This window comes from Halichoeres trimaculatus, unplaced genomic scaffold (assembly GCF_033239565.1).
Source record: "Halichoeres trimaculatus isolate MK-OKI-2021-1 unplaced genomic scaffold, fHalTri1.1 fHalTri1_scaffold_10, whole genome shotgun sequence".
Lineage (NCBI taxonomy): Eukaryota > Metazoa > Chordata > Actinopteri > Labriformes > Labridae > Halichoeres > Halichoeres trimaculatus.
Genome location: NW_027437187.1, coordinates 17,511,823 through 17,537,072, shown reverse-complemented (window position 1 = coordinate 17,537,072; position 25,250 = coordinate 17,511,823). Strand labels below are relative to the sequence as shown.

At 42.2% G+C, this 25,250-nt stretch overlaps 1 protein-coding gene across 1 annotated transcript in view; it reads right to left on the bottom strand.

Annotated features, from left to right (window-relative positions):
- Positions 1-99: 99 nt before the first annotated feature.
- The window catches only part of furinb (furin (paired basic amino acid cleaving enzyme) b), an 88,394-nt gene continuing 63,243 nt past the window's right edge, over positions 100-25,250 (bottom strand). Inside the window, exons 8-16 of the mRNA XM_074678136.1 lie at positions 22,794-22,966; positions 13,810-14,022; positions 12,234-12,334; positions 6,022-6,125; positions 4,520-4,637; positions 4,120-4,299; positions 3,790-3,917; positions 3,094-3,222; positions 100-2,072 (exon numbers count right to left, since the gene is read on the bottom strand). Coding sequence (XP_074534237.1) covers positions 1,369-2,072; positions 3,094-3,222; positions 3,790-3,917; positions 4,120-4,299; positions 4,520-4,637; positions 6,022-6,125; positions 12,234-12,334; positions 13,810-14,022; positions 22,794-22,966 — 1,850 coding nt within the window. The 3' untranslated portion in view covers positions 100-1,368. The remainder of the gene's footprint in view (positions 2,073-3,093; positions 3,223-3,789; positions 3,918-4,119; positions 4,300-4,519; positions 4,638-6,021; positions 6,126-12,233; positions 12,335-13,809; positions 14,023-22,793; positions 22,967-25,250) is intronic.

Sequence of the window (25,250 nt, the reverse complement as noted above, 5' to 3'; positions counted from 1 at the left end):
GGCCACGGAGAAGAGATGAGCCATCTGTTCTCCTGGGTGCTGTTTGTGTGTCAGGGTGCTGGATTTAAGAAGAGTGAAAGTTTTAAAACCTGGCAGTAAAGACACATTCAGTCTGTCCCTGCAACAGCCAGTCGTTTTATTCCAGCATAAAAGTGATCGCCACAATATTAACATCCACTGTCAGTTAAATAAAAAAGGATATAAAACAAACATAGAAAACGCAACGCTAGATCTCTTCAGTTATTAATCTCTGCAACTATCCCTGCCTTAACTTCCAAAGTGTGCAGCTGTGTGTCTGTGGATGGGGCATAAAGCGGGTGTTTGTCTTTAATAAATGGTGCTGAAAATAAAAAAGGAAAGAGGTTTATCCTGATGAAGACGTCAAGGGAGCAAAGCCCCAAAATCAATAAATACTCTGTGGGGGAAAATGAAGAGAAAACAATCTTGGTTTTTCCAGCAGCAACCAAGAAGAAAAATGTTGCAAAGGTCAGCCAGGCGGCTTCAGGTTCAGTATTTTTTTCATCTGACTGGGAAAGAGTGCTACCCTGCTACAAGCCAATGAGATTTTGTGACTGATATATCTGATATGTCAGAGCTGCTGCAGCAATTCCCGCTGCGCCTTGATTGAAAACAGAGCATCCTCCACAGCCACCTCCTTATCAAACAGCCTGTGGGATGTTTTATTATGCCGTCCCAGTATGCAGCAGAAATCTTCAATTTAAAGTTTTCTAGCTATTAATGAGCTGCATGCCAACTTCACAACCCCTGGCCTGAAAATCTGATAAAACAAGAACAACGGCAGCTTATGAGAGCTCGAGCTGCGCTGAGGTTTGTTTTTTGTAGTCAAATCAGATGCACATTACAAGAAATGATGCATTTTTTTTTTCCCACGCATCAAGTTGAGTTTAACCATCATGAGAAGTACTTACTTCCCAGCCTGTCGGAGAATGGCCAGAGGAGTTTTAACAATCAATTTGTCACAGTTGAAATTTGAAGATGTCAGCAGGGTAACACTGAGCTGTTACTGGTTACTGGCTGTGGTCGAAAAATTTTGTTTAAAAAACTTTGAATGTGGAGTTTTAGAGAAGCAACATTTGGGTTGAATTGGCAAGATACAACTGGAAGTTGTATTGGGTGTGTGAAAATCTAGCAAACTGGATGGAATCATGTGCATTGAATTGAATAATTTAGTCTGAACAAATAAAAATAGTGTGAGTAAAATCAATTCAAATCATTACATGAAGAGCAGGTTTATCCATTTCACTTCTAATGAACATTAAGGCGATGCGTTTGGTGATTCTACTTTGTGTTTGAGCTCCACACCCTTTAGATCTAAAAACTGAAGAGACCGTGTAGTTCCAGGACCAGCTAGAGTAAGCTCTGCGTCTTGATGAAAGCTGTCCTCTCACTGTGTCCACCGTCCACCTCCTCGCTGTCTGATTCAGACTGGTAGGCGATCATGTCCTCGTCCCCCCACACAGTGGGGATCCCCCTGTAGCATATCCGCGCCTTCCTCTCCTGTCCTTGGCCGAAGCCAAAACCAAAACCCACCCTTAACCCCCTTGTCTGTGAATACCCAGAAGGCAGTTTGGTCCTCCAGCCTAAAAGAGCGCCACCTGAGCGCAGCTGCAGCAAAAAGAAGACCCCAACAAAGGCGGCCAGGATGAAGGCACAGCTAAGCACGGCCACGACCGCAGGCAGCCGAGTGGACGGGGCGACGCTGATCATCGGAGGATCCTCTCCTCTTCTGTCGTCTTCTTCTGATGGGGTCTGCTCCGCCTGTGCCCCGTCACCCTGCAGCCCTCCAGCGAGCGGCGATTTCCGCTGGACTTGGTTCTGGTGCAGGCAGGAAGTGAGGACCAGGTGGCTGTGGGGCGGGCAGGACAGGCAGTCTGTGGGTCCAGTGTCGGAGCAGGTGAGGCAGGAGGGGTTGCAGGACAGGCAGGCCTGCACGGAGGATAAATCAACCCAGTTCTCCAGAGAGAGGTTGAGGAGCTGCGGGCCGGAGGTGAAGCCCGGCGGACACATCTTCACACAACCCTGCAGGAAGAGGGAGAAGCCGGGGCTGCACTCTGCGTGGAGACATGAGAGTGAAGTGTTACCTCTCAGATCATAAAAAACAAAGCATCAACAAAAAGGGAAGAACAATTCACACATCTCAGACTGAAAACACGTCCCTTTGACCACAGTGTTTATGACTTTCGTCATCAATCTCCTGATTGATTCCTTGATCGATTGATGGCCTGTGAGATGCCTGAGCGTTGTAAAAAATGACCATCATAATTTTCCAAAGTGGTGTGTCCTAAATTTTCTGTCAGATAATCAATCAGCACAATAGCTGGACATGAATCCCTTTGTTGTTTGAATAATGAGACACAAAATAAGGCACTTGAGTATTTTAGTGTTTCTGAAAAAAGGAGAAAGCTGCTGAAGTCTTTGTTCAGAGAAGTCAGACTGTCTGACAAACGACTGAAGCACAAAAACCAGAATCCATTTCACATCTGGCTCACATTAACTCTGAGTTTGAAACCCTCTTCTTTTTGTTTGTAAGATGTTCACAAAGAGAGTCGTGATTATTGATGTGAGAACAGAGTGAACTGTGTGTCATAGAGTCGTCTCTGAGATCCTTTCTATCAACTTTTTGGAGCGTTGTTATGAAACTGGGACACTGTATAATAAGGCGTTCCTGTTCAACACTTGAAATGTACATTGTGAATAAATTACGGAGTCATCTGGAGTGATTAAAAAGGAGAGCGCCTGAGTGTTTTGGAGCAGGATGAGCTTCTGACCTCATCTGCCTTTCAATGAGGGACTCATCTTCATCAACAGTTGCTGGAAGCGCTGCACCTCGTGCAGTGATGCAGTTTTAATCTCTTCCTGCTGCTCCTCCATACGTCCCACACTCTGAATTCAACTAATGTGGCATATGGAAATGTGCAAATTCACATGAGTGTGTGCAAACAGATGCACACGAGGCTTCAAGACGGGCAATCTGTATCCTCAACATTTGCTTTTCACAAGTTGACAAACCCAAAACAGTCTGACCAGAAGTCTGTTTTGTAACACAGGCTGTGTTAGAAGTGAGAATCTCACCGATGCAGATCTGCTGAGCATCAAACGTCTTGCAGCTGTTGTTGGACGGCCGAGGGAAGTCGGATGCTGAGGGGTTGACCACGCTGGGTCCAGTGCCCCACAAGATGAGGGTGAACTGAGTCAGTACACCTGAGAGGTCAGGAGAGGGAGAAGAGAGGAGGTGGGATATCAAAAGAGAGGAGTATATCAGTGTAACACAGAGAGGGAACAGTGAGAACTAGCTGAGAAAAAGACATGGGGGTGGAAGGGAAGAAAATAAGAGATGAGGGCAGACTGAACCCAACGCTGGAGGAGGATCAACACCAGCAGAGGAAGAAATGTTTTCATCAGATTTTTCTCTTTACTTTGAAAAAAAACAAAACAAAACCTGCAGAGAAGCTTTAGTACTTAATGAGTTAACTCTCCCCAACAACATGCTGCTGTGAGCCTCTTTTGAGCCTGCAGGTTTTACAAAAACAAGATCTTCAGGATAATCACGCTGATTGACAAAAGACGTCCTTGCTGGATATTTCTTCTTCTGTGATTGGGGGCTGAATCATTTCAGCGGATATCGTTCATAACAAAGCAGACATTTGGGGAAGTCTGAGAAATATGCAAGAGGACTTGAGTTGATGTGGGGGCAGGGAGCGTGGGTTAGAGCGTAGGTTTGATGTGATGTGAGCAGACTGTACAATTAATGATGATGAGCAGGGTTACCATAGTCACGTCCATTAAGGGATACATTTTCTATTTCTAGGGTCCATTCTCCTCGAGGATCCTCGTCCCATGAGTGGGTGGTCATAAAAGCCCAGTCGTTGAATCCCTCGGAGGAGAAGTCGTTGGGCCTGGAGTGAAAAAGCGACAGAGATGAAGTGTCTGTGGTGTTTTTCATTCCTGTGGCAGAAAGTCTGGTTTACTCAGAGAGCAGACTTGTGGGTACACACACACAAATGCATATTGTGTTGGTCAGTGTTTGTGAAAGAGCCAAACAAGGATTCATATGCGGTTGTGCTGCTGGTGTGTGCACTGATGTGTTTTACAGTGTACCTTGGGAACAGCAGGGTGGAACGTGTGCCCAGTGGGCTGATGAGATGAATGGCCAGTTTCCCTCTCTGGTTGTGGGAGAGGGTGAGGCGAGCTTGAACATGTTCCAGTGAGCTGACAAACTCCGGTCGTCCCCAGCAGGCATCCACGTTCGTGCTGAACACCAGCTTGTTCCCGATGTCTCTGCAGGTTTGACATGAGGAGAGCAGAGCGGTTAATGTTGTGTGGATACATAAAAGTGGACACAGACAATAAGACAGTGCTGCAGATCTACAAGACCATCCGGGCTCCAGGCCCAGTACTGCCATCCATCAGGCTGAGCTGGATGATAGAACAGCAAGTGCTTATAATGAGGACACAGCTCTGTGGTACACAAACACAGACTCAGAGCTTTGAGTCTCACCTTGGTCCAGTGAGCATAGTGTGAACACACTGATGCTGTGGCCCCACTGTGGTCCAGTTCTGTGCCACTTCTACCATTGCTCCTGCATCCAGGAGACCATAACCGTAGGAGTGACTCACTGTGGAGAGAAAAAGATGGAAATGCAGGAAAGTACGATTTGAAAAGAAAGGAAATGAACTGAAATTAAAATATCACTTTAAATGAGTGAATAATCTGGTTTTCATGGCAACACATCCCTCTAATTTATTCCTTCAGCAGTCATAACGATAATGCCATTGTGAAGTTATGTTCAGTTTTCTGTCATAATGAAAAAAACTAGAAAAGCACTCAGAGAGCGCAGACCTCTGCCAATCATATTGTGATTTTCATGCAATACTTAGTCCTACTTTAATGTTATACTCGCTTCAGCAGACTATCTGCTACTATTTGTTGTTAGTTGCAGGTTTGTTCAATAATTTGTTTCCTCACAGTGTTGAAAAATGATGATGACCCAGTACATATTTCACATTCTGGATCTTAGTGTCCAGAATATTGGCAGGATCTGGATCTTACCTTTACATCCGTCAGATATTATGGTGACCTTGTTGTGTATTGTTTTGCAAAGCAATCTGACCATTTATCGTGGAGTTATATACACATATGGTGAAAACGGCCCTATCTCACAATGATAAAGAATCCTTAAAAAAAAATCCTGATGATCCGGATCACCTCCAAAACTGAACCACTTCTTCCTGATCCCATTTTGATCATTTCCTGAAAATTTCATGAAGACTCGTTTGTTACTTTCTGAGTTATGTTGTTCACAGACAGACGGACTCTTCCAAAAACATAACTTCCTAGGCGGAGGTAAAAACATCCTTTTTGTTGCAGCTTTCAGGTGAGTTGAGGTGAAAATGTGACTCCAGCTGAAGTAGGAACTATGACTTTACTGCTTTATGCAAACCGGGGTAAAAACAAAGCCATCTGATTGGCTGTGTGTGATAATTTCTCTATCTGTGTATCAAGGGAACTCTTTCATGAAATAGAAAAGGAGCCTCATTAATATAATTTCTCCCTTTTGGCCTTGCATTTTCTTTTTGGATTTCTATTATAATACATTTTCTGATTGGCTGAGGTTGACACAGTCACAGCATGCTGCAAGTCAGTCTGGGTGAGTACACAAGCAAAAGACTGAGAGTGCATGGAGTAGAGACGGAGGAGCACGTCTCCAGGGAATAAGTAGTGCACAGAGGGGGGAGCTTGAAATTAAGTGAGAGAGGTTATTATTATGTGATTATGTGCATAATAACAGGCACTCGCCAAATTCACTTTGCACATGACAGATTTTTGTTTGCTTTAATTAAAATACTCTTTGCATGATAATGAAGTGTCTACAAAATAATTTATTCCCTTACAAAACTCTCCTCCTGTGCTCAAAATGCTGCAGAGTGAACACGGCATGAAGGAACAAACATAACCCCAAAGACACCATCTGTGTCGAGTTTGGACAAGTTGGTCTTCACCTCTGCGCCCCACTCCATTGGTCCTCCAGTCTCCGGCGCTCAGATGTCCAGGTCGAGACGTTCTTACCACCAAGTGCTGCATGTCCCTCCAGGTCAGGTTCATACTGCAAACAAACAGGAAGGAGAGCAGGGGTGTGTGTGTTATGTAATAGCTGAAGGTATTACTTTCTACATAATGCAGGCCGTGAAAAAAGCCAGAATCCACTGACCTCGACTGCACGACAACAAAGCGAAAGAAATGAGAGGAGCTATGAGAGGTGAAAAAGGTCAGGAGTCTGTAGACGAAACGAAATTTGATCCAGCTGAATATATAGGCAGAGGACAGCCCTGCATTTATGAAATATTATACTGAGACGTAGCGGGCGCCCTCAGGGACATGTCAGTCAACCTGAACAAAGGTGTGGGCTCACATTATGGTTTCAACACCGTCACTGAACAGCAGTATTAAAGGTACATCATAACCCATTGTGTTGAAAGGTCAGGCAACACAGTAAAGTAGTGGCAACAATGCCTTGGAGGATCGTCTGGCCCTTTCTGTAATGATAGTTTCTAATGAGGTCTGGGATTGTGGGGAATAGAGTCACCTTGGATGCAGCAGAAAACCAATAAAAAAGTTTTCCTAAAAAAGAGATTTATTAAGAGAGGAGCATGGAGAGGAGCAGCTTCTGAGTGAGGAAGAAAACTGCTCCGTGGGTTAAGATAATCAAACCATGAATCACTCAGCGCAACATCACAGTTGATAGAAATGGGAACACAGAATGCACCGAGGCGCATCACCTCCGCCGCTCTCAGCATCAACGTTCACATCTCACATCCTCTCATGTGTTATTAATGGACAAGATCCCCCCCTCAACCACTCAATGTCACCTCGGCTAAAAGCGAGGGGGAGGGAAATAATAAAATAATAAAACCAGCCGAAAACCAAAACACCCTGTCTATTAAATGATTCCATCTGTGTGCCTCCAGTGTGGTCCCAGTCTGATAAACCAGCTACCCTGTTATTACTGCTGCCTGTCAGAGCAGGCTGGGATGGTGGAGGGAGGAGAGACGGCTCACTGACAAACACAGACTCCGGTTCAGCGTTGAAAGTGAGAGATAGCCTTCATGTCGTAAACACTCGCTCTGTCAGTCAGTGCCCTTCTCTTTTGATATCAGAGGTGACAGAGATAAGATAAACCTGTGACACCAAAGACGTTTTGCTGCTGTGAATGTGATGTGACACCTGTCAGCTAATTGCTTATGTGGAAATAAAAAGACTTATGCAGAGTGCTGAGAGATAAGAGGACTAACCATGCATGAGATATGACTGAAGATAAGGGCACAATGGAGGATACAACAGAGCTGCTGACAGACACTTGGAGTCTGACACCTGAGTGAGTGATAATCAGAGACATCACCGCCTTAAAATCTTCACTAGTGGCCTTACAGGTATTCAGATGTCTGCGTGGGCGGCAGCTGCTGATTTGTCTCGCTAATTAACTGATTATCAAACGCTTAATTTACTGAGGAAAGAAATTGTGGGCTGGGATTTAGGCCAGCTCTGAATCCCAAATGAGGGTACAAACTTTTAGACATGAGTGCTAGACAAACATGCACCCACACCCACACACACATCTCCCATGAGCACACAGAAGAGGGTTATACAAAGAGAGGAGTCTTGAATAAATCCTAAAAGTAAAAGTGGGGACTGTAGTGTAATGTTAAAAACTACCCTGGCCTCACACCTACACTGTTCTTATCCAGCTGCATGCTTGATGGCCTTGAGCCGCTGACTGTTACAATGTTAGTATCAGTTCAGAGAGTTTTCTGGACTCTCCACAGGCAGAACATTACTGTTATTAACAATACTTCAGTTGTGTAAGCTAAATGTGTGCAGCACTTCAGACAAGTGTACCAAGGGGAAACTGAAGTGTACTAGATTGTGCTGTATCTTACAGTTGAGCTAAGGTAACAAACGGAAATGAAGATGGAGTTAGTCTGTGGAATGGAGCAGACACAGAAATGAAAGAATGTCAAACATATGGTAGGTTTAAGAGATTATAAAAAAAAAAATGATGGGAAATTACAGGAATGGGTAGTGAAATCATAACGTGTCTGAGATTTGGATAGATTTGGATAGATTTGGATAGATGAAGGGTCTACATATGATGAATGAGTATTTAGCTATAGTTGTCCAAGTATCTTATTTAGCTTATTTTATTAGCTTATCTTATTGATCTACAAAATCTAAAGTAAGCTGAGCAGAAGATGAGCTTAAAAGGGTAGGGGAAATAAGCAAAAGCTTCAGCCTACACCTATTCGGTCCTGTTTGTTATTTGTTTTGTTGATTTATTTTATCTTGTTTGTTGTTGTTTACTCTTTGGTGTTAATACGGAAATAGCGTTAACTTGACATTTGAGCATTTTTACTTCATTGTGCATATGAGTGTTTATGTTCAAAGTGACTAAAATAAACTCAACTAAACTAAAATGCACCAAGAGTAACAGGAGTCAATGCTAGAGGGACTGGTGAGACAGAGCCCAAAAAACTTGAGCATTCACCACATTTAAAGGTCCCATGTTATGCAAAAATCACTTTAAGTCTTTTAGTGAAATTTGTGGGTCTTTGGCTTTCCTCTCAGCCCACAAAATGTGATATTTAATGACAAAACCTGTACTTAGTAGTGTTTGTGAATGTAAAATCCGGACCTGAAACCAGCTGTTTGGAATTTCTGGGATTTGCTGACGTCAGCAATTCCCTTTTTTGACCAATCAGGAGCAAGTCTGACCTGATTGGTCCACTGGAGCAGATACCCCCCCTGCCCTCTCCACCCATTCCCCTCCCTGCTGCTGTTCAGAAAGCCAAAGCTGAAGAGCTGCGCTGTTTTTGTCTGTAAACAGCCACATGGTTCCATGCTCAAGCTTCCTATCTCGGAAGAAGACAAGACTAAGTGGCTAGAGTTCATTTATGAGGGAAATGTGCCAGCTACACTCAGTAAAACTGTGCATGTGTGTGCTAGTCACTTCACGGCCAACTGCTTTTCCAACTTCGGACAGTACAACAGAGAGCTAGCGAATAGACTGGTCCTGAATCCAGGCGCATTACCAACCGTCCACCAACAAACCTCGGACCCTGGAAATGTGAGTATTTTAAATGCTGTGTGCTGTGGAGCAGATGTAAGAGCTTTTCCTCAGTGTCCCCCCTGTCTCTGTATTAGCTTCAGGATGCTAACTTTAGCTACGGTTAGCCTATTGTTTTAGCCTGTAATGTTATGGTAAACGAGCTTCGCTGTTTTCTAAACATTGTGCACTCGGAGCTCTCAGTTACGCTGAAGAGCTGGGCGGTATCAGCGGTGGCTCATTTACATATGAAGGTCACGCTATATCAGCAAGGACCGAAACATGTTACTACCATTTCATGAAGACATCAATGATCCATATTAAACTGCAGAAAAGGAGCAGAATATGGGACCTTTAAGGGGAATTCATTGGGAACTGGATTGTGACGTTTCTGCATCCTTTGACCCTATTATTTGCTCTGCCTGTAGGTCGAATTCACAAAGTAAATAGCTCTGATGATATTTGAGAGCAAACGGCAACAAATTCTGCAGCTCTGTGCAGTTCGCTCCAGTTTTGCAGCCAGTAGCGATAACTGATCTCTGCTGTGTCTCATCCTAAAGGCCTTGAATGTATTCATGTTGAATAGATAGAGAGAGCAAGTCCTTATGCTTTTTTTTTTTTGAATTGTCAATTTGTGACAGATGTGACACAAAATTCACAGTTTATGTCCAGCTCACTTCTTGGGGCAAGCTTGCAAACACAGCTCATTCAGATGAATAAATAAATCCCTTTGATGTGTCTAATGGCACAGCTTGTATGTCCAGGGGCTGAGCCTCTGACTGCTCCAGAATGATTTAGTCCCTTGATTATTTTCACAACAGTCAATTAAAAGTAATATCAACAGACTTCATTACAGATTTTTTTTTCTTTCAAGCTGCCAGAGTTGGATTGAGGCTTTGAATGGAGCAGTTCCCCTCAGACAGTCAACATTTCACTCTAACTGCACAGGGCTGTTGGGTGTTTAGTGAACTTAAGTTGAAAAGAAATTGGCCTGTTTTGTACAGTGGCCAGTAGGTGTCAGATGATTTGTGAAAGCCACAACATGAATGCAAATGCCACAAAGGAATTCAAAAAAGGTTAGTTTCAAAACAGACACAGAAAATTTGTTAACATTTTTAAATGCCTGAATTAATTAACAGTTATAAAAATAGACTGTTTTTATGTGTTTATGCATTCTTATGGTACGGCCACACTGGACGATATTTTGGGTCGAGATTACATACAAAGTCAATGCAAAGACGTGATTGGACACCGATTCACCCCGAGTGGCAAATTGGACGCGTTTGGGGCATCGGCGCGTTTGGAGCGTCAGATGCCTCTACGCGCGAGTTGAAAACATTAAACTTTCGACGCAAATTCGTGTGAGGCTGTTGTGCACCCAAGTGATGACATTCCCTCACGGCGTCATTGATTTGATGACGCTGGGGGGGAACCGCCACCTGCTCTGACTCCAACCCTGCCGGAAGATGGAGGAGAAAATAATCAGTGTGGTGTGTCATTATCCAGAGTAATATCATACGACGTGTGCACTCTATAGAGACTCGAAAAAAAAGGAGCAGGTTTGGGTGAAAGTCGCTGAGGAGACAGGTTTTGAAGGTAAGTTCTGTAAATATTTGTTTCCAGATGGATTTGCCTGCATCATTTGCCTGGGTCATCACTGAGTCCGACTGTGTTTTCCTCAGTGGAGTGGAAAAGTTGGAAGTTCTCTGCGGTCCTCTCTTTCCTCGACCCCTTCATTATCCCCAGGAAGACCTCCCGGAACATGGGTCGGGGTTTCGGGGGGTCGAGGATGAGGTCGCAGGGAACAGTCTGGCAGGGCCAGTGGAGATGGATTACCAGGGAGAGGCAGCAGGCCTTGATTGTGATCTTAAAGGCTTTCACACACTCTCCTGTCATGCTTTTGAAACCACAGCTCATTGTTTTTCAGATGCTCTTTTGGGCTTTCCGTCTATAAATGAGTGGGCTCTCTACTTCACCTGCACAGTGACGCGTGTCAGCCCCTCAGCATGTCAAAATAGTCCAGCGTCCAGACTCGGGCGTTCACAGGGGGCGTTACAGGCGTGAGGCGCGTTTAAATTCGCGAATTTGCGTTTGGTGATGCCGCGCCATTACAGATGTTAAATTAAGTGGAGATAGTAAATTTGAGTATAGCACACGCAATACTTACTATAACTAAGTTATTTTATATATATAGATATGAGAAGTTTGTCCTCTGACCTATATATTGTGGCAAAGTGGATCTGATGTGATCTTTAGTATGTGTAGAATATAAATCAATAAGTAATCATGAAATACAAAGGTCATTTCAGCTGCATCAAGACCTGACAGGGTATGACGCAAATTTGCAACAACAGGCATCAAGCGGTCTAAGTAAGTCAATGATTTTCTTTTCTTTTGCACATAAAAAAAAGCAGAACACATCACATTCAAACAAACCAAATGCTACAAACCAAATGAATTTCCCTTCTGGGATTAATAAAGTATTTTTTATCTTTATCTTTTTATCTTTATTCACAGTAGCAAACAGTCCCATCAGAGTAGAGAGAAGGACCAGAACCTATTTCATGTTTTGATGTTTTTAAACTTTGCAGGTCTTGTTTGGAAACACTTCCCTCCCACAAATGATGGGGGATCAAACTAAAAACACACAATGGGAACTCAACTTGGATTCTTCTTCAGTGACTCAGATACAGATTGAACACTTGGGGCGAAAGACTCGACTCGAGGTTCGTGACTTGACGTCAGCACTGAGAGTATGACTTTGTGTAGACAAAGACAAAGCTTTACTCAAGAGACATGAGTGCAGTGAGCAGAGGAAATATTCTCACATTCAGCATTAATTCCCCTCAGAAGTTGACTCCCTTAACACACAAAGTACATTTCCCCTACACTCAAACAGGTATTTCTTCTATACTTCTGACTTTTTCTTGACAAAGTCTGCCTTGGATATCTACCAGTTCTCACAGGCATCAGATCAGACTGAGTCATGCAGCCCTGCATATGTAAAACTGACCCTCAAAGGTGAGATGAGAAAGAAAACATGTTGCAACAGTTTGAAGACAGGTTTGACCTCAAAACAGAGCATACAGCATAAACACTGTCATCATCACTCACTTTGCCTCAAGAGCCAGAGCGATGATTCCAGCAGCCAGCGGGGCCGAGGCAGATGTCCCTGTGTGAGAGTCTGTGCATTTCTGCCTCAGGTCTGTGGTCACCTTGGAGACAGGAGAAGAGAGGGAGAAGTGTACAGACTTACAGAGGGAGACACATTTAATATGACACATCCAGTTTCTCGTCTTAGTATGACTTAGACGGAGGAGGAGAGGAGGAGGAGGAGACAAGGGGGGCTCAGCCTGCAGCAATCTTCGACAGAGAGGAGGAGGAGGAGGAGGAGGAGAGGATGAAGAGAAAGGTTCACTCTCAGGTCTATGGATTTCTGCCAAAGGGTCACAGCCAGGACAGTGAATGTCAGCCAAACCCGGCCAGCCAGGTCAGTTGATGGTGAGACAGAGTATGTTATCACTCCAGGCATTCCTCCGCTTTTCGCTCCTGGCCGATGCCAGAAAGCTAATGAGGCCTGTCTGGGTCGTGATGGGGACACGTCAGAGATGACAGGATGCCAGAGGGCAAGGAGAGCCGTGAAGGTTAGGGACACTTTCTTGGTTTGAAACTTTTGGGCTTGGCAGATTGTTGCTCTAATGACCATCATCAACGGAAAGCAATCAAAATGTCGGAGAAGTAAACAAATGGTGAGCACGTGTTAGCACAGACTGAGTGTTTGATCTCAAGACCATCAAACACAAAAAACAGAAACACCTTTCAGTCATTTGCTTTGTGCTGGTTTAGTTCAAAAATCAGCATTCTGAACTGAACAATCTGACATCACCAAGGACGATTTCTTTTGCACAAAGCTAAGTGGTTACATTATGTGAACCATCAATTCAAACATGTAAGAAATCAACTCTTTCTTAACACAAAGTCATGCATGCAAGGTCCCTGAACAGATGAAGTTCAAATAATTCTGTCTGCTAAATAAGCTGAATTTAAGTCGGATCAGGATTTACTTGAAGGTCTTTTGGTATTTTCAGAAACAAACACTCCCAAAAGAGAAATCTGAGGAAGTGAACATAAATACTGGCTGCAGATAAAAGAAATCTCTACATACTCACCCTCACAACAAATGATTGCTCCAGACTAAAGCAGCGGTACAAAGCATCTGCTGCGGTACATTTCAAAAGCACTTCAGTTTCATCCATTTGATGAGTTGTGTTTGCTCGCCTGCAGCGTGCCTCTGGTGTATTCGGGGTGAATGGCAGATTCATCGTTGTTTTATGTTATTCTACGTCCCTGAGGCAAATCTTTTTCTTCAGTTGACAAGCAGCTTGAAGGAAGCATGTGGCATCCCTCAGTGTTTGTCAGCTTGGCTCACTGTATGTTGCACATCAGTCACTCTGATTCTGACAGCTTGATGCCCACGTTTGATTCGAGACACACAAGATTAACGTGAACATACACTCCAGGAGGATTCTTTTTGATGTACTCACACCAACTTTTTGGCTATCATGAAGTACGAGATGTTAACTTATTTGTTTCATTTGTTTTAACTTCTGCAGTTGCTTCGGTTTATAAACACTCCCACACAAAACTGGAGTATTTCAAAGTTTGTGAGCGTGTTTGTGTGTTCACCCACTATCTGTTTCTCCCCCGGGTTTCCAGAGCTGAAGGTGGTAGCGAGGGTGGAGGAGCAGGGCTCGCTGTACCACGGCACGTTGCCGGACTGCGTGGTGCTGCTGATGGACAGGGTGTAGATGCTGTTGGTGTAGCCGTCACAGTTGCAGCTGTCCTGCTCCCGGCCACCGTTACCCGAAGCCCACACAAAGATGGAGCCAAGTCCACTGCGTCCCTGTGGAACAGAGAAAGTTTTCATATTAATCATATTCACAGAAGTGCAGAGAAAAGCTCAGAAAAGCTAGTTGAACATTAAAAATTGCCTCCGACTAAGATGTTCGTTTCATTTCTAAGACACCTTATCACTGATGTGTTCAGAACCAGTGAGCTGCTGTAGGCACAACTCTTATTAATACATCATAATGTCAGGCGACTTGTTGTGGCAGAACATCAGATAACAAACAGGAGCGATGTAATTACAAGATCTACTCAGGCTGAATATAATTTAGAGGTCTGACAAATGACAACAACATATCTGGCAGTGAGACGGTACAAAACCAAAATACACAACAGCATAGATTCACATTTAGTCTGGTTGGGTCTGGACTGCCAACATGAGGCTCGACGTCTCAGTGAGTTTTATAATTCAAACTGAAGCTCCACATTCACACAAAGCAAAAAAGAGCATCATCCGTCAGCTCGGATCATTACCAAGATTAGCTCGCTCTCTTAGTTCAGACACACAAACCCTTTGTTATACATTTGTCTTCAGTTCATTAGATTATCATAACTCTTCATTTGCTGAAATGCCACTGAAATCGATGCACGGTTTGTCGAGCAGCAGCGTTAAAAAAAAAAGAAAGTTCTGGAAAGTTTTTGAATATAGCCACAGTTTTAACAACATAAGGCTATAAGGATTGATTCTTGATCTTAACTGTGTATTTCCACCACAAGGATTGGTCTGCCTCCTTCCTACACAGCTGACCTTCTCTCTGTCAAAGCTGATCTCAGCCTGAGGTCTGCTGACCAGTTGGTGCTGCCTGTCTCCCTGGGGCCTGGGTGAAAACACAGACAGAGGGCAGGAGGGCATCTGGAGTAAGAGCTCCACTGCTCGAAAAATCCCTTGAGTGAAGAACAACCTCAGTGTCCTTTTTATTTAAGTCTAACACACGTTTCTTTTAAATACAATAATCAGGTTTACGTTGGTGTCATATTTATCATGCCTCAAGACATATATCTGCAGTTTATCTCCTCTTATTTTTCCAACCCCTTCATCTATCTTTCTTTTCTGTGTTTTGAAAGTGCTAACTACTGAACATATTGTTTTTATTATTTTATTCAAAACTCTGGATAAAGTTGTTCAAAAATCACAACCTATTGATCTAAAGTTTAACAAGCAAATAAAAAACTTCATCAGAGGGTGAACTCAGAAGCCAGAGACAAACAAATGTAAAATTAGAAGATACACTCAGGGAGTGAAGACCTCTGGCAAGACCAATAGTCAGTCTTTTATGAAATGCAAATCTGCATAGGAAACCACTGTTTCTCCAGAGTTTGTTTCCAAAACAGCAATAAAAATGCCAAAATATGGCTGTGACTCGCTGCACAGCCATCTTCTCAGCTGTGCATTTATGGAGTAGTTTTGACTTTAAAGTATTCTCATATTCAATTTACATTAATGGAGTACAGAAAACAATTTGTGGTGACGTAGATTACATGTGAGTAATGCTGAATGCCATCACTGAAAAGACCCATAACAGTCACTGCACAACAGGAATAGTTGTTATGAAAACCTGTATGTATGAAAAAGGATTAATTTTTTGGGGTCAGTAGCCTGACTGATACTGGGACTTTGTTTTTTTAAACATACAAAGATGCTATGAGTAGTATCTGTTTTGGCCCAGGGTCCTATGCACACTGTCGTAAAGATGCGACTTTTAACAAAATGTGTGTTTGTTTTGGAATTAAATGATCAGATCGAAACAAAACAAATTTTCTTTTTTCAAGACAACTTTTTATTGGATACAACACAACGAGGTAAGGTATTTATCAGTACAGTTACGGTACAGTACAGTTTGAAATGTGACAAACAAGCAAATGTAAGCTTGTACAGTAGTTTAGTAGCGGGCTATATGTAGCGTCACTAGCTGGTTGGTGCTCTAAGACGGATCCGTAAATCAGTTAAGTCTATTGATAGACTCTCAAGTTTGAACAGACCACTGCAGAATAACAGCTGCATGTGGGCTGGAACGAACATTATCACAAACAACTAAGCCCTCGTTTTAGCCTTAAGCTTATGCTCTATCACTCTCTCATGAAGCTTTCTTCTGCTCTTCTGTCCTTTATCTGTCTGGCAGTTAGGCTCCAGTGTCCACCATCACTACAAAATTAATCACAGAAACCGTTTTCGGCAGAGAAAAACACAGATCTCAGTGTTTTATCTCTTCTCACTAATAAACTTCATTAGCCAAGGTGGTGTTGCCATAGAGACTTAGGGGCCGTTTACACAACAACAGTTTTAGGGTGAAACGCAAAAGTTTTGTTGCGTTTCAGCCTCACGTTTACACGGAAACAGCGTTTCAGCGGACCTAAAACGCAAACTTTTGAAAACGGACTCCAGGGTGGGATTTTTCTGAAATGCTGCTGATACCGTTGCCATGTACACAGTAAGCCGGCGTTTTCAGTGGAAATGCTGACATCACACTCCGCTGCGTGCGCATTCAACAGGACAACAGTATCATTGTTACAATTGTCTCAAACTACCGTGTTGTGCTTGTGCTGCTCAATCTGCTGACTGTCTTTCAACAAAATGTGCTTTAGCTCCACTTTTTAACTTAGTATTCCCCGATACACCAGATGACTGGTTCAACTCTACTTCGGCGGAGATCTCCCCAAAGCGGCTTCTGGACAAGACAGTGATAGCACCACCTACAGGCCTGGCATGCTTACTACAGCGTTTTCAGTCCATCAGTGTTTCCGTGTGAATGCAGATTTTTTTCACTGGGTTTTCACAGCGTTTTAGCATTTTTAGATGAAACATTGTCGTGTAAATGGGGTCCAGTCATTCTCGACCCAAGGGGGAGCTAAAAAGTAGCATTTTAAAATAACCTTTATTTAGGCTGATAATCTCATTTCAAAGAATGGATTGCAATCATGCATGTATCTAGAAAGGAGACTTTTTCAAGATCACTTAGAAACTCCTCACAGCTCCTTTACCTTATTTCAGAAGGGAAGAATAAAACCACTCACACGATGGATAACGGTGAACTCTTTAGCCAGGATGAAATGTATATTGAAAAAAAAGCCTGTGTGGTACAAATGACCCCACTTTTATGGCACATTTAATTATAAATAAATGTAATATTTATGCTGCAAAATTTGCAAGCTGCACGGTGCCTGTAACCATTGCTAAGAGCATTGCATACCAAGCTGTTGTAGCATCCTTTGCTTGACAAACTGAATTATATGATAACAGCCTGATATGTTGTACCGAAAGGACTTCAGGCTGTGCTCATTAAAAATTTGAATTTGCAAATGGAAAACATGTTGGCTTTGCTCTTAATGCCTGTACGTTAGTTGGATTTGTATCCACGCAGAATTTAATGGGCCTTCCTTTGCTGCTGTTACACTCTTCCACCGAGCTCTATGAAAATGAGGCCATTAGTTTCACTATAATCCTGCTGACAGAGAAACAAACTGCGCAGAAGGTGCAACCTCCTCTGCAGAGTTTATAAAACTTAAAGATTAAAACTTTTCCTTCTCCACCTACAGTCTGAACTAAGTGGGCTGAAAACACAATCATTATGGAAAGTAAACAAGACACTAAGAAATGCAGATGATGGAGAAAACAGATAAAAAGGAGCGAGGGGACCTCTTTTACATCCCACAGTCAGAGCAGGAACGATGAAATGGTTGGTGGCAAGGAACAATCGAATAAGGTGAGAGAAAACAGACGTGCATCGAAACTTCCTCTCTCACTCTACATGAGGTGTCTTCAGATACAAAAAATCTGAGAAATAAATAAACTTTGTTGTTTCCAGTGAAAGTCTTTGATGAAAAAAAAAGCTGTAAAAGTGTTTTGCTTTTCCTATTGTTAGAGATGTTGACTGCCTGTCAGTTCTGCTCTCTGCCTGCCTGAGTCTTGGCCTGACTGTTAAGAAAATAAAACTCCAATTACTCTCTTGGTACCAGTTTTTGGCTTCATGCTTCAGATACAAAGATATCAGGATTTCTGCTTCCTCATGAATGTAACAAAATTATTAATCAGATTCTAAGGCGTTAAGAGAACGAAGGACCTTGACTTCATCACAGACTGTAAATGAGCTTGTTTAGAGGTTTTTGATTAGGATTATCCTCTCCTTAATGGATTCTGATAATTCCATACACCAAAAATAGAAGCTGCATGAATAAAATAAGGCTGTACGATGCTGCCTGAATCTTTTTTGTATCAGGAGCACAGGAGCAGAGGAGCACAGGAGTCCAGTGCTGTAGCTAATACTACTGAACCTTCCATCCCTATTTCTGACCTGACGCTGTCTTTGCTGCTGGTAACGGAGGCCAGCTGATAACACCTCAATGCCAGGGGTTATCTCTCTGCCAGGAGAACACACGCTGAACCAGAAAGATCCCGTTGTGCTGCTGACAGGCAATTTGTCTTCACTAACACACCGTGATATGTGGAGCATTTCACATTTTGTGATGGGGCTTATGAATCATTTTTTCCTCAGAAACTCTGCAGTTTCACTCATTTATACGCTAATTGCTGCCTTCTTTGAATGTGACTATTGTTCAGCTCCGTTGCTTGCTGCTCATTTTCTATTTTCCACTCTGCTGCATTTATCATTCAGCTGTTCCGAGTGAAGTCTTTGATGTATCATGCTGACACATGAGGAATGATGACATTAGCCTGAGATAGTACGTCAAACTCTTTAATATCTTACTTCTCCAAACTCTGGAAGACCAGTTAGAAAGCAATTAAAAAACTCACCTTTAACTGTCTTTTGCTACAGTACAATCTAAGGGACATTTCTCTCTTAAAGCATGATTCAGTTTGACCTTGTAGGTGGAAACGGTTTCCGACAGCAAGATTTCCAACATCAGTTACTGCTGGCATTTGGAAAATTACTTTGTCTTTCCCAAAATGCCAGTTCCTTTCAGCAGCACAAATCACAGCATTTTCATCCCAGAGTTGGTGAGAAGATGATTAAAACACTTAGATCCAAACTACTGACCAAAAGCTGAAGTCTCCTGTTTGTTAGCTGAGCACAGACCCAAAATACAAAGTGAAGGATCTAGTTTATTTGTCGAAAGGGAACAAAATGTACTTTAGTGCGTAAGCGAATACTTTGTTCTGATTGGCTAATATCAAAACTGAATCACTGCTATGACCAACGCATCTTTGCCGTGCGGGCGGCTCTGGTCACAGATTCTGGCTGATCTACTGTATATTAATCAATGTGTTTAAAGAAACTGGATGTGACCTTGGTCACTTGCTAAAGATGCTATGAGGAGGATCTGTTGTAACTGGACTGCATTGCCACCTTCTGGTCTGGAGTCTTACGCACACTGTCGTGAAGACTTTTAACGAGGTGTGTTTTTGTTTTGGAAAAAATTTTCTTTGTTAGGACAACATTTACTGGATACAACGTGATGAAATAAATAGGGATGCACCATATTGGATTTTGCCGATATCCGATATGCAAATATATCAAACCCCTTTTGGCCGATACTGATACCGATAATCACAAGTTTGTTTGTTTTTTTCACTGTAAAGAAAGCTAAGTCTATCCTGTACTGGAATTTATATGTTACTCTTATTGTGACGGTCTTATTTGTTTAAGAAACACACATAAAACAAGACAAAAAACATTTGATTTTACCGTAAATAAGAAATGTATTATTTTTTCAAACTCAAGACATTCAGTATTGAAATACAGAAAAATGATTTCTTTAGATCACATGAACTTTAAATGTACAATGCATTTTTAAACATAACCAAGTTGCATTTGATTATTTTAGAGCTACTGTAACAACCTGGTGACAGACACAGAGCTCTGCAGTGCAAATAAATGAAGTGCTACATTTTATTTAAGGAGCTTGTTTTTCAGATGGAAAATAATAATAATCCTAACTGAATAGCACCTTATCGGCTGTGCCTATCGGCAGAAATTTTCATATCTGCCGATACCGATAAAAGTGTTTTTAAGCTTTTATCAGCCGATACCGATATTGTGCCGATAATATCGTGCATCCCTAGAAATAAAGTATTTATCAACAGCTATGTAGCGCTGTTGTTTCAAACCAAGGGGCAACATCCGGTCAGTATAAATGAAGCCTATGCAGAAATGCTAAAAGTCGCTGTTCGTCGAGAATCCACTTGAGGCTGGCTGCAGAAAGACCGGTAGTCACATACACACCCAGCCAAAAAAACAGACTTTTACGGCATTAAAAAGCATATTTACAGCCAGGTTCAAAAAACGGCTTGGGTCTAAAACGCTGATTTCACTATCAGCACACACTGTACACTGGGTGATTTTTTTTTTCTATCTCTGCGGTTTAGAAGTTATAAGGCTCGTTTAATTTTCCAATCAGAGGCACAGCTCAGGTCACATGACTGCATGTAGCTGCTCGAAGAAAAACTCACAGCTGGCATCATAGCATATGTGGCTGCGTCTGCGGATTGGCTTCATTTCACGATTTCAGGGACAGACAGGTGACATAGCGGATGCTTTGTTCAAGTTTTATACAGTCTTTGTTTCAAACGTGACAACACACAGACATTGTGAGTTTGTACACTAGTTTATTAGCCACCTATATGTAGCGAAGCTGGCAACTGAGACATGTCCGTAATGTGTAATGCTAATGAATCCTGATTATGTCAAGCCAGGCCTCATCCACCAAGCAGAGCTAACGCAACTTCGCTCTTTATTTTATTGATCTATCTTCTCACGACTTAACTTTGTCAGCCAGCGTGGTGTTGTCATAGAGACTTAGATATACCGTAAATCAACCCAGTCATTCTCAACCTAATTGGCAAACTAAGAAGTAGAATTTCAAGACAACCTAAATTAGCACTGATAATGTCATTTTAAAGTGTGGATTATGATCAGGGATGTATCTGCAAGGGACTTTTTCAAGTTCACTTAGAAAGTCCTCACAGCCCATTAAATAAGAAAGAAGATGAGAAGGCAGAATTGTACAAACCTGAAATGGGCGCATGAAGTTAACACTTAATGGAGCACAGTATGTCACACGAAGGGTTTAAAGGACTCATAAATGGAAAAGAAAATGTCACAGTCTGACAGCCTGGAGATGGAAAAACTCAATCAAGTGCTCTGCTATTTAATATGGTTGTCATGTTCTGCTTATTTTGCTTCAACTTGAGTGATAATGTTCAGTTTTTGTGTGAGCAATTTTTATGGGGGCCTCAGTGTTTGCTGTTACAATGAGTGCAGCTTAAAATTATGATAGTGGCAGATGCTTTTTAAGAAAAGAAATAAAAAATGATCATGAAATCAATAAAATATTTACAAAACAATTTCTGGAGTCAAATGATTGATTTTTCAAAAGAAAGTGCAGATTTAGGAGCGGAGTAATATTTTGTGTACTATGCCACTCTACAAGGGGACAGTACCTCTCAACTTTGGGTCAGGGTCCCACTTTGCTCTATTATCCCTTTCTGTAATGCTACATTCTTGTTTCCACATCAGTCTGTGTTTCTCCGATCCTCAACCTGAGTCTGACCCATCCCTCACTACACCAGTCATTTTCTGCAATACTTAACCTCAATTCATTGTTACATGACCACAAGTTGTCCAACATACACAAAGGACAGGATAAACCCTACTTTGATCTCTGAGTCTATTAAAAAATGCCCGACTCTAACACTGAAACATTAGAATCAGTTCCGCATAGTTTTCTTTTACAGAATCGTTCACTGAATCGTTCAGTACTCTCCGCAGCTCTGCCTGTGAGTCAGAATTTAATAAGTTGAAACACGGCCAGATGTTTAGTTCTACTTGTGATCAAACTGAGAATGGCGGGTGGAGAATAATAAGCCAATGAGCTGGGAACTGAGGGGGATAAAGCTACAGTTTAAAAACTGAAAGGTGCTAAACAATCAATCAGACCACTCTGATTATTACGTTCAGTAAATGATTCATTCACTGACTATCTGAGGAAGGTTTGTTCAGTGAGTCAGTGAGTCAGTAAGTGATTCTGTTGGAGCTGCATACACTAATGTCCTGCATGGAAAACGATAGGGTTTTGTTTAAGATATCGTGTATTGAACAAAGGTATGGGTATGATCTAAAGCAAAAGATTACTAATGCCATTGCTACTCCTGATGAGGCTATGCTACAGCGAACATGGTAAGAAATCAACAACTCTCTTGATGTGCTTTGTGCAACTTATGGTGCCAACATAGAGGTGTATTGAATAAGTTAAAAAAAAAGATTATCTGCTCCTAATTTTGTAAAAATTTCCAAATATTTATTTATTTGCTTTTGTTATGAATCTTTTATATTGTGAAGAGACTTTATGGACACCATGTATATGTATTTTTTTGCAAGTTAGACAGTGTTTACAGATCTGTCTTCTGTATTTTGCAAATCTATGCTGTAATTATATCACCCCATTTCCCTTGGTTTATGATGCTGCCAAAGCACAAGAGGTAAACACACAGCATGGCTCAGAAGCTTCACAAACATTCACAGTTCCCTGTATCTACCTATGGAATGCCTCTGTTACAATCTCCAAGCTGGCACAGTTTCTTGTATTTATTTACTTTTTACCAGAGAAGAAAAAAGCTTTTTACCTTTGTCTCCAGTTTTCATAAGGGTGTAAATCAACCTTGGCCAGATCAAGTGCCAGATTTTCAGCACAGACAAGACAATGGCACTGCTTTCAAGTCACAGTGATAAAACTCTTTGTCTGACTGCAGCAGAGCCAATGTGAGTTTGATTGTGGTGTTTGAAATGAAGCTGTTAGTGATGAGCTCACACTGACCTTGGTGATTCCCTGGAGGAAAGCCTCTTTGGCCAGTTTGGCAGGGCCGTCCAGTGACTTGCCGTCATCCTCTGGGCCCCAGCTGGCGCTATAAATGTGGATGTGCTGAGAGTTTAGGCTGAGAGAATGGGCCTCCACCACGTCTGTCACCTCCCCGTCCAACATCCGAACTCCTGTTAGCACACGCAATGCAGTTCAAATTAGGTTTACCAAACTTAAGACAAGAAAAGTGGAGGGGAAAGTGACAGGATGACAGATGGTGAGGAGATACTGAGCGTATGAATTTAAGCCTCAGATGGGTGGAGAGGTGTCAAACCTGAAAAAACACTTCACAGCATGAAATGACAGGAACAGAAAACTTGTCAGAAAACAAAACTGAAGGAACTCGCTCTGACAAATGCCCATTTTATCTGCTGCCACAAAATAACAACAACAAAAACACAAACAAAAATATAACAAAACAGAAAAAAATGGGAGGAAAGACTGCCAGAGAAACCAGAGGCATCACAAGAAAAATAAGGGCTTCAGAGTTCCAGTTTTTAATGACTTAGCCTACAAAGCCTCACCAACAAATGCTGCTCTGACAGAAACTGCACTATTCCACTGTCACATAAACAAAAATAACCCAGCTGGTTGTTAAACCGAGAAAGGACCTTTTCTGACCCCTGCCAAGACACAAAAAGGACAAGAAGACTGCAGATAACAGAAAACCACACACACACACCAACTGAGATGAACAGAATTTACAAAGCCTCCAACAGACTGCAGTGTCCATGGGGTAGCACCAAATGTCACCTTTCATCTGATCATACCTGAACTCAATGGCGCCCGTGCCTTTGAAGTGAGCAGCCTCAGATCAGTCCTCTGAACGTTAATGGCTGCAGAGAGCCATGAAATGAACCAACCTCAACTAAAGCCCATTACTGGGAGAGAACCCCCGGACCTCTGAAGCAACACCAGCACTGCCGACGTCCACATTAAGACTTCAATAATCCATTCTAGACAACCTGTCTGGCCCTGCAGGCACAAACACATGCCAGTGGGTACGGAGCCAAAGCTGTAATTACTCTGTTGGCGTTGGGAACTCTGAGTTACACAAGTTTGAATACTGAGTAGCTTAAAAAAAAGAAAAAGAAAAACATTTAAGCAAGCAGTACATGCTCACATGAATTGGATGAAGCGCAGTGTTTGTTGGGTGATATTATGCAGTGGCTGTATTGCAGCAGTAATGATAATAACTGTCGTAACAATTCTCATCAACTTCCTGCGGCTTGACAATTTCTGTTAAAGAAACTGCTGTGTGAGCTTCCCGCAGCTAGTGAGTCAGAGGTAGCAGGTAGCAATGCAGCTGTAAGTGTGTGTGCGCATGGGTGTGTGCAGGCGGGGAACACACAAGTACAGTAGGCGGAGGGAAACACAGACTGAGCCAAGTAGGGTCAATTACAGGTTTTTAACTCTAATCACAGATCATTGTTCAGTCAGGATTCACACATTCACCCGCTCCTGTAAGCTCCTATACACACACACACACTACCACACTACCACACACACATAAACAGCTGATTTGGAAGTAAATCACAGCTGTTTATAAACAATCCAGTGACCCCAAATGATGTGAACAGATTCACAGAGGAGTTATTTATGAGACTGGGGCCAAAGCGTTGCTCTGTCGGGAGATGAATAGTAATGAAGACAAAGAAGCGGAGTTATGAGGAACATCTGTGAGCGAGGCTGCTCAGGGCTCCGCTGAGTCCTGTTGGCTGCCGTCATGTCATTGACGGATTGTCTGGTGACAAAAGAATCTAAAATCCTCCCAGGAAAACTTTATCAAGTGCGAGGATTTTGTAGCACATGAGACAGAAAGTAAACCTTTCAGGCTCAATTTGTAATCACAGGTTTGATTTTAATGAAACTCTGAATCATTTTGTTTTTTTTAATGCATACCTGCTGGTGTTGACAGCTTCATTACTGTTTAAACAATAACCGCTCTGTGAGTCTTGTTTTAAGTTAATGATAACACAGGTACATAAAAAGAGGCCTCCTCTGGGGTGGAATTTTTATGGCTTCAAAGTTGAACTAAAATCAGGCTGCCCTATTTTACAAAGAACTCAACAAAACACTTCAAAAAATAAATTTACTATGATATAATTGGCAGGAAAGAGGGAATGCAGTATCAGGCCAAGATACGGATGGGTATGGAGGACCTGGTGCAGATGAGAAACAGGTTTGGCAAGTCTGAAAATCATATGCTGTTTTGCTGAATGGTTTCCTCATCAACACATCCGAATTAGCTCACCATGCCTTTCGCAATGATTACACCACATATCTCCAGGAGGCAATCAAGGCAAAAGTAATCTGTAGCTGTTTGCTTTCAAATGTTAAAAACACGAGCAATATGGTGAAACATTTGTCATTAAATATGGAGAGGACCATGTGTTTAACCCATGTTTTGGTTTA